This window comes from Suncus etruscus, chromosome 14 (assembly GCF_024139225.1).
Source record: "Suncus etruscus isolate mSunEtr1 chromosome 14, mSunEtr1.pri.cur, whole genome shotgun sequence".
In the NCBI taxonomy this organism is placed as follows: domain Eukaryota; kingdom Metazoa; phylum Chordata; class Mammalia; order Eulipotyphla; family Soricidae; genus Suncus; species Suncus etruscus.
Genome location: NC_064861.1, coordinates 77,341,962 through 77,351,492, shown reverse-complemented (window position 1 = coordinate 77,351,492; position 9,531 = coordinate 77,341,962). Strand labels below are relative to the sequence as shown.

General features: G+C 47.8%; 1 protein-coding gene across 2 annotated transcripts in view; it reads left to right on the top strand.

The window, feature by feature from the left end:
* Positions 1-788: 788 nt before the first annotated feature.
* TSHZ3 (teashirt zinc finger homeobox 3) overlaps positions 789-9,531 on the top strand; it is a 74,165-nt gene continuing 65,422 nt past the window's right edge. Inside the window, exon 1 of one of the 2 annotated variants that reach the window (XR_007502229.1) lies at positions 789-860. Coding sequence is in view for 1 of the 2 variants with exons in the window: in XM_049786228.1 (XP_049642185.1) it covers positions 821-860 (40 nt within the window). In the remaining variant the exon portion in view is untranslated. The remainder of the gene's footprint in view (positions 861-9,531) is intronic. The other variant, XM_049786228.1, reaches the window with a different exon arrangement.

Genomic DNA, 9,531 nt, shown 5'->3' with positions numbered 1-9,531 from the left:
AAGACAGGACCGGGGAGCACCCCCGGGCCACGGCAGCGGCAGTAGCCAGGAGCCGAGAGCCCCGCACCCCCAAACCCGCCCGATGCCGTGACGGACCCCCTCAAGCCGGGGGCTGGGTGGGGGGGGGCCGGGAGCCGGGGCGCCTAAGACCGACCCGGGGTTCCTCGCCTCTCGCCTTCGCTCCTCCTCCTCCCATCCCTCTGCCCGCCTTCTCCCCCACCCCGTCTCTCCGCCCCCGGGCCCCGAACCCCGCGCACCTCGTCTAGGGACGGGGCAGGGGCTGGGGTGGGGTGGGGTGGGGGGGGCGCTAGGGCTGCCGCTCCCGCTCCTCCCCGCCCCCTCCTCCTCCTCCTCCTCCTCCTCCTCCTCCTCCTCCTCCTCTCCTCCTATTCCTCCTATTCCTCCTCCTTCTCCGGCCTCTGGAGCGATTTGTCAAACTTCCCATTCTGCCGGCAGCGCGGTCCTCCTCCTCCTCCTCCTTCGCCTCCTCCTCCTCCTCCTCCCTCCGTGCTCCTCCCTCCCCGCGCCTCCCTCCTCCTCCTCCTCCTCCTCCTCCTCGATCGCCCTCCTTCTTCCCTCCGCACGTTCAAGGGGGGATCGCGGCGGAGAAGGGGGGGGCGCGGACGCGGAGAGCGAGCTGGGGCGCAGCAGCATCCTGCGGGCGGCCGCTCTCCGGGGGGGAGGCTGAGAGCCGGCCCGCCTCGCCCCCCCCCGCCCCCCAGCGCGGGCCCGCCGCCCCTCCTTCGCTCTGCTCTCGCCCGGCAGCAGCGGCGGCGGCGGCGGCGGTGGCGGCGGCAGTGGCAGTCGCCGGAGGAGCATCATGCCGAGGAGGAAGCAGCAGGCGCCCCGGCGCGCAGCAGGTACGGAGCCGCTTCCCCTTCCTTCCTTCCTTCCTTCCTTCCTTCCTTCCTTCCTTCCTTCCTTCCTTCCTTCCTTCCTTCCTTCCTTCCTTCCTTCCTTCCTGCCTCCTCTTCCTTCTCTTCTTCCTCCTCTTCTCCTCCGCCGGGTGTCTCCGATCTGGGGCGATCCGGCTCGGTCCTAGGGTTCCGCACCCCTCTCTCTCTCCTCTCTGCGGGCTCAGAGTAACTAACTCCGGGGCGCCAGGCTGGCTCGCTAGCGGTTCTCCACTCCGGGGTGCGTATTGCGCCCACCCCGGATGCCCCGCTGCGCGCTGCCCCTCTCTTCCCGCCTGCTCTGCTCGCTCGCCCGCCCGCACACCCACTGGACCCGGCCGGGTCTTCGGGGAGCTCTGGCTCCGGCTGCTCCGTGCGGGCGTCTCCGGGCCCGTAAAGGGGGTTGCCTTGCTGGAGTTCTCTCCTCCTCTTCCTTCTTCTCCTGCCTGTCTCAGTTGGGGGGCGGGTGGGGTCACCTGAGTTCCTGGGACACCTTCAGAGTCTTGTCCTAGCTAAGCCGATGTAGTAATGAGGGGGGAACTGCCCAGGTTGGGGGGAACTGCCCACCCGCCCGGTTGCAGGAGCTTGCTTGATCTGGGTTCCCCCCACCCCTCCACCCCGCATCTTCTCGGCTACCTTACTAATTCGATTGAGTCTTCATTTTATTGGGCCTCAACCCCGGGCACAGCCGTGGAAAGCTGAGCGCGCCCTGAGTCTGTGTATTGTCAGATGACTGTCAAGTCACTGTTCCGTGGATGCTGGCGTTTCCTGCAAAACACCCCCCCCCCTCTTACACTTCACCCCAACTGCTTCTTCTACCCTTTTTCTCTCTTCATAACACTTAGTTCTGGGACTCGTCAGTCCTTACCCCACCCCATTTTTTGACTTTTTTTTTTTTTGGCCAGGAGTGTCAACTCAGTTTAAGATTGAACCCAAATTTTTAGTCTTTTCTTTTCTGGGGAAAAAAAAAAAAGCATCCTTGACAAACAAAACAAACCCCACACACATAACATTATTTTGCAATAATGTCAGTTGGGGGCATGTTGCCTGGAAGAAAGATTTCTGGCCCATTGCCACCCTTGATTTGATGACTGATTGATCGCCCGTCATGCTGCTGCCTTTGATCTATTCATTCCCAATAAACATCAATAAATCACTCTCAGCGGTGAGGCCAAGCGCTGTGACGTCACTAGGGCCCTGTCAGTGCAACTTTGGGGGATTTAGGGCTGATTGCTGAGAGGACCACATATGGACAGGATGTATTTTGATATGAGTAACACTCAGATGTGCCGAGGTTCAGATGGTGCCTGCGCACAGGAGGTTAAGTGGAGGTTCTTTTCTGTTTCTTTCTGGTGGAAGAAGGGAGGGCGGTGAGATTGCTCTGGGCATTTCCTGGTGCAGATGTGGGATGCAAGTGTCGCACCCATCCTCCTGCTTTAAGTGCCTGTAGTCACGGTGGGTGTGACAGGGACGGTTATTTGTAGCCTTTCAGCGGCTCTGCCAGTGGGGCTTAGTGCACTCTGAACTTAGAGCTCCCTGTACAGGGTCATTGAGGGGGAAAATGCTGTTCTGCCTCCCCAAAACTCTTCCCCTCCCTGTTAAGTGCCTGAAGAAAATCCTAGAAGAAAACCAACTTTGGGTTTGGGACATAGCACCTATGCTTTTGCTCTCTTAGCCTCTGGGTTACCCTGAGTTAGAAAGTTTGAAAATCCCAGTAGTGGTGGTAGGGAGGCTGCCTCCTCTCTCCAGTTCCCTCCTAGCTGATACTTCTTGCCCATCCCACCTTCTACTTGACATTCCAAGCTCAAGCAATGAGCTTATCTACCCAAAATAAACTCTGAAAGTTTGGAGGACTCCTTCACAGACTTGGGCAGTAGGAGTGTTTTGGCTTCCTCCAGTCTTCGAAAAAAAATTTTTTTTCCTTGCCTTTTCGGATGCACAGTTGAAGGTGTCTGTATGCCTCGATCAAGTGAATCATATATATGTAGTTGCATCTTGACATTTGATTTAGAACTCTCTCGAAGGTTTGTTTCCCTTCTTTCTTCCCACCTGAGCTGCTTATTTGATCGTTCTCTGCTGCAGACATTGGCGAAAGAGAAATATAGGGTTGCATTTTATTTTTTATTTTATCTTTTCAAGTCAACCTGATCACTACCTAACCTCTTCGCATCTTTGAAACAACCAGCTAGGAAATTGCAGGTCAGTTAAGAAATTTTCATGATATAAAAACTTGACTGCACGGCTAATAGGAGATGGAAGAACGGTTTTGCTCTATCAAAATGACCCGTCAAAACGACTTTGTTTCATATTTGATTTAATTGTCTCTCTCCTGACAGGCACATTCATCAATAGCTTAATGGTCAATCAGAAGTTGGCAACGTTGAGTGCTTTCTTTCTTTCCCATCCCCTGGTTTTGGATTTACGTTATCAGAATGCCGCTGCCTAATGGACATGTAGAGGAGGGGGGTGGGGAATGTATGAAGGGCTTCTTATTTAGAAGAGTGGAAGAAGCAAAAAAAAAAAAAATCCATGTTAGGCTGGTGCTAACTATGCAGGGGCCAAGAAGTGAGGGATGTAAGTTTGTTTGTTAGTAGTTGATTTGGATCAGAACTTCCTGTTTATTTTTTCCCCCTCTATTTTTTTTCCAGTTCTCACAGCTGCAAGTTGTAAGGTTCATGCCCGCTTTGTGGCATACTGGGAGTGATGACAAATTGATTGCTTTGCACTGATAGAGAGAGAGAGTGGGGAAAAGAAAGATGTCTGCTGATTGGTAACTGGAAATCCAGACTCCAGCAACCTTGAGAATACTTGAGAATTTTTCCCCCCCTCCAAACTGAAAGGTCCGCTCAGCCATAAAAAAAGAAAAGTTGTTTTGCCAGCTTCATTAGTGTTCACCTAATTAGCTGTAAACCTGATGGATTCCTGACAGCTTTAATGATTGGAGATGACAAGCTCGACGCAGTGTCATCCAGCAGAATTAGGTTTGCAGCTAGTTTGATGTAATCAAGTTGATATTACACAGTCCTGGCTGCCTTTAGTTGTGCATTAACTCAATTTTCTGCTGCAGGTGACAAATGGGCTTTGGTACCTGGATAATCATGTCATAGGAATTAGGGCCCTTTTAATGGTCTGGGGTAGAATAACAACCACAAAGGGCTGGGAGCTGAGTCGAGTTTGCAGACGTAGCACACAGGTGTGCGCTGCTTCTCGAGCTAGGCCAAATGTGGCGTAGCTCTCCCGAAGGCCAAGGCAGGTTCCGAGAATCCCTGAAAAGACTATTTTCATACTTAAGTATTGTAAGCTGAGCGGGAGGTAATAGAAACTCAGTTATCTTTTCACAGGGCAAGGGAGTGATTTCTTCACCTGCCACCCAGGAAACCTGGACAGGACTTTTCCTTATTCCTGGTGGGTGGTTACGAAGGCCTGGATGTTTGTGCTGGACAGATGTTGCTGCCCGTTATGTGTTCCGAGGAACTGGGTTAGGAAGGCCCATTGTCTGTTCTACAAAAAATGGCCCTTATCCCTTGCTTACATCAGGACTCCACTGCATCACGTTAGTTTTTAACTTAGTGATGGTTAATACTAGGAAAAATTGTGAGTGGAAAAAAAATATTTTCACTCATTCATTTTCTGGAGGAAAACGTAAAAAGCCTAAAAGGCCTAAATTTTTGTCCAAGTTTCTCAACCACCAACACCTAGCCTCCCCATCCCCAGCCTTTATGAATTTTACTCCAGGGACAGAGCTCTTGGTGGGGAAATATGGTGGTCAGGGACCAGCCTCCTAGCTCCCGGACTTTAGTGAAAGCGAGTGGACTACTTGTGATCCCCTGGTGCCACAAATCGCCGTGGCCTGTCATGGTGTGGGCTGGGCTCTTAATGGTAGGATGCAGAGTTGGGAGTTCACCAGGCACAGAGAGTGCACCTGGTGGGTAAGGGGCATATTTCTCTCAGCCCTACAGGGTCTTGGCTATACTCTAGGAAGCTCTTCTCTGGGGAGCTTGCCCTGTTCCCTTGGCAGCATGTGGTGTGTTTGGGATGGCAGCTCAGTGCTGTCTTTCGATTTGATTTGCTCTCACACCTGCCCTGTTTCTCCTTGCACAGGTATGCTACCTTGTCGTAAGGTGCCGAAATGATTGGTTACAGATCTGGAATCCCATTCCCCCCACCCCTTGTCCTACAAAATGAGAACAATGTAGATTTTTAAGAAAGGAAAAGATGAAGGGGAGGAAAAAAATAAAACACAAAGGGGACAGGAGGCAAGGCCACCTCTTTTGAACATCCACATAGGGGGACTCTTCCAGAAATCAGCTGTGGTGCCCCCATTATCCTGACAACTGTCAGGGCTTCAGTGCTCTCCAGGGCCACACTTGATTGTGAGCGGTTGATGTTGTCATTTTGTTCTCAGTTTTGCCTTGAGCTCGCTCATAAACGGGGAGTGAGCTAGTCAATAACTGATGTATCAGCACTTATTCCCCAAATTGCCTCACAAGTCTGCCTCTTCCCTTCTTTTGACTAAAGATTGTTTTGTAAAGTGATTAGAATGAAAGTGACTGCTCAGGGCTGTGGGAAGGGCTGTGAAACACAGGTGAGTTCTGGGAATTACCCTTCCCCCAGTTCCACCTTTTCCCCTATCTTCCTTCTATTGTGGTGGTTCTAGAAGGAGAAGGATTGCCTTCAGAGGCTGGGGTATCCTGGGTGGGAGGGTGAGGGCCTGGATTGTTCTAGGACTTTTCTCTAGGGTCTGCTAGAGCCAGGCAGGAGAGGCAGGAAGCAGCCAGAATCCCTGGGCCTGAGCTTTAGAACTGGTTATTTTTCGGGCCCTGTCTGCTCAGGTCGCTTGGATTTTGAGTGCAGTGGGCAAGGCGTTTCTGCTGCCACGTTTTTATGTTTTTGTTCCTGCCTTTCACTGGATACACTGTAAAAAGAGCTTTGGACAGGTAGTCAGAAAAGAATAAGGTATGATGTATAAGTGTGCAAGTGAGCATCTAGGTAGGGAGACGCAGGCCTTTCTGGCCGTTTATAACTAACTCCCTGCAGCATCACCCACAACCCGTTTAGGGAGACAGGAATAAAGCTGTGGCACCCTTGACACTGCTCTCTCAGGTGCTGTGTGTGTGTGTGTGTGTGTGTGTGTGTGTGTGTGTGTGTGTGTGTTTTACTTATGCTCCAAATTGTGGTTTCTCTGTCTGAAGTTAAAAATGAAAGGTGAATACAATATATTGTATTTGGTAACAATGATATGGACTGGTACATCTCGACAGATAATGTGCAGTTGTAATTAGACTCAATAGACAGGCAGTCATTTTTAAATTCTTTGACACATGCATAAAATAGTCATATAATAAGATAAGATGACAATTTTATGTTAGGTTGATAAAGTGTCCTGATACATGCATTTAAATGTCTGTAAGCCTTTAAAAAAATCAGACAGATTAATTCTAGTTTCCAGTATTTGCAGTTAGTCATTAAATTATTTTTTAAATTCCACTAAACAATGACTACGAATTTTTTTTTCCCTCCTGGATTTTACTTATTTTTTTCTTTTTGCCTTAGTTGTTAGGAATGGATACAGAGCCTCACACTGTTCTTTTATTTTTTGACATTTCTAAGCATTTATATCAGACATGGATGTAAAAATTTAGATTATAATTTGCGACTAGAATAATGCCCTGCATTTTGGGAAGCTAAAAGAAAAAGTAATGGAATCTAATATGCTTGTGATCATTGGCCTGAACTACTGTCATACTCCACATTTTGGACTTCTTAAAGAAATATTACATTATGTCCTTGACCAAATGTTTAATATTTTATAAGCTATGTTTTAAAAGGGCTTTTCTCTAGTTCAAATCAAATATACTTGATTTGATCAGCACTTAGATGCTTGAATTTAACTACTTTTAATTGATAAATTATTTTAGTATTTCAACAGGAGTGGCTAAGAGGTTAAAGGACAGGGGTGAGGGTTAAATGTTTTTCTGAAGATCCATTACTCAGAGTTTTGGACTCTCTCCTTATCTTCTCTCTCAGAGGGGTGTAAAGATGTGGTTTTGAAGAATAATTTTGTTTGAGCTTGATGATAAATTATTAATACTATCAGGACACATATTATTCATTATAACTGTGTTTTCTTCATCTAGAGCAGCCATTGGGGGAAACAGGGTAAGTTCAGATGGTCTTCAAAGGGGAGAGCACCATGGCGAAGAACTTACCAACTCTTGGTTAGCCTATTCTTGGCCTTTTGCTGTGGGGAAAAGAAAGTAGTTGCAAGGATAGTGTAAAAGGGAGAGAGAGAGACACACACACACACTTGATTCTCGACCCAGACAAACACTCCAGATGTTAAGGAACCCACTGTAAAAGCAAGCCTTACTCAGTGCTCTGAGTCCAGTTGGGATTTGGACATGGTGCCTGCTTCCTCCCCATGTCCAGTTTTGGACATGCTCTATGCCATCATCTCTTATTTTAGCCTTACTATGTGGTAGACCAGAAGGTCATGTTCATAAATGTATGGTGGCAGAAAGCAAAGTACTTTGAATGCTTGTTTGTTCCCCAAACTGGAACCCATTCTTAATGGAGAGCAAAGGGCTGTTTGGTAATATACGTGAAATGACTCAAATTCATTTACTTTTGATTTTCCATAGCCATCATTAAATCTAGTCCTATGTATTCAGTTTCCTCTGAGTTCTTTGAGAAATGCATGTTGCATAAAATAGGCAATTTTTAATGAACAATTTAATGTAAATGGGTTTTGAATTTAAATTAATATTAATGAAGCCTTGAGTGAATTTATTTTGCATACGTAAAGACTTGTAAGTCTTTCACCCATGTGCTTTCTCCTTTATGTAGTAACACTGGTTGGGTGGATTAACTAGCACCTTTTAGAGATTTATACTTTAAAATTAAATTGATATTATATGTCCTATAGTGCCAACATATCACGAAGCAAAAAAGTGTTAAATTAACAAAGAAAATCTCCCTCATTTCCTGTTAAAACTCTCCATTTCCATGGCCCTACTCTTTTCAAAGCTGCCGATGGCCTGGCATTGCTGCTGGGGGAAAGAAAATACATAACCAACAATAGTGACTACAATCAAGATGCTTTCTTTCTTTGGCTTACCTCTAATGCATTATGTATCCTGGAATGATGGGAAGTTCTGTAATTAATTCTGTTAGATGTAATTGCAATAATCACTTTGATGTTACACATAATAAAGGTAATATGGTAAGCACATAAAAAAAATAAACACCTTATTGTAACACGACTGCTAAAAATCTGCTCTCGTCAAGTCTGGTTTATGGACAAGTGTTCTTAACTATTTTTGGTCAGAGGTGACAATTTCTCCAAGCTGGGCTCATTGATATTCCAAAGGAGAGCCGTTTATGGGAAGGGATGGGCCTTGGTTTGAAGGGTTCTCCAAGCCGGTTGCCTAGGAATCTTAATGCCCTTTTCCTTAAAGAAGTGGTTAATTAAGAAAAGGTGACCAGGGCTCTTGTGGAGGAAGAGGTAAACATTTCAGAAGTGGTCACTGAATAAGGGAAGAAGGTGGTGAGCAGCGAAAGAGGATTTGGGGGGAAGTGACTGCAGTGCTTTCAAACCAAAGGAGAGGTGCTGTGCTGTGGGTTTTCGCCCCCTGTGGGATCATGGGAAGTACCTTTGCGCCACACGTGTGTGTTTGTGTCTGTGTGTGACTGTGTGTGTGCGCGTGCACGCACGTGTGAGTCAGAGCACATGAGCATGTGCTTATGGATAAACAGAATGCCACCTTTCTGTAACTGTGCAGTAAGGAATATTTACGCAGAATAAGTGCAATATGATTATTGTTATTATTCGGCAGTTTTCACGGGAGAGCCTTTGCCTAATTGTTGTATGGCATGCCATGTTAGGGAATTGGCTGATATTGGTGGGAAAACTGAATTTTAAGACCTCCCTCCATCTCCCCAGGGCCTGGGTGTGCCTGCCCTGGACCCGGGCCACCAGAGGCCACCAGAAATGTTTGTCTGGGCACCAAGCACACAATTCTTGTGGAGAGTGTTACTTTTATCATTTTACCCCCAGTGTACCTTTCAGGAAGTGGAGCCTGAGGTGGGAGAAGAATTTAATTTTCTCCCTGGATGGCTTGGGGTCAGGCTGCACCTGTTTGACACGTTGTCCCATGTGCTCTAAAGGTCACTGGTTCGTGATCCAGTGCTGGCCTGAGAGTTTGATTTTAATTTTCATTTCACTTTCCTATGTGTTTGAAGTGATGTGCCATGCACAGAAATAAAATAAGATAGGTGTGTGGTAAGGGCTTAAGAGTCTACTGGGGGGGGGGGGAAGAAAAGGTGTTTGTTGAGATGGTAGTGAGTCCCAGGATTGTGCCCATATCTGGGGAGGTTGGGGGGAGCTTTGGCAGGTGAGTTCAGACTCTGCTGGGGCCAGCAGGTGCTGCCTGCTGTTGGGCTGTGGGCCTGAGGCTCCTGCCTTCCAGGTGAGCAGGAGCAGAAGGAAGGGTTTGGGTGTGGGTCTGGGGCTTCAGGCAGGCAGTCACCAGTCCTCCTGCAGGGACTCTCAGGCTGGGTTTGATGGTGAGGATGATAAAAGGTCTGAGAACTCCATAGGCCGCTGTAATCAGGGCCAGTGCTGACATCCTTCTCAAGT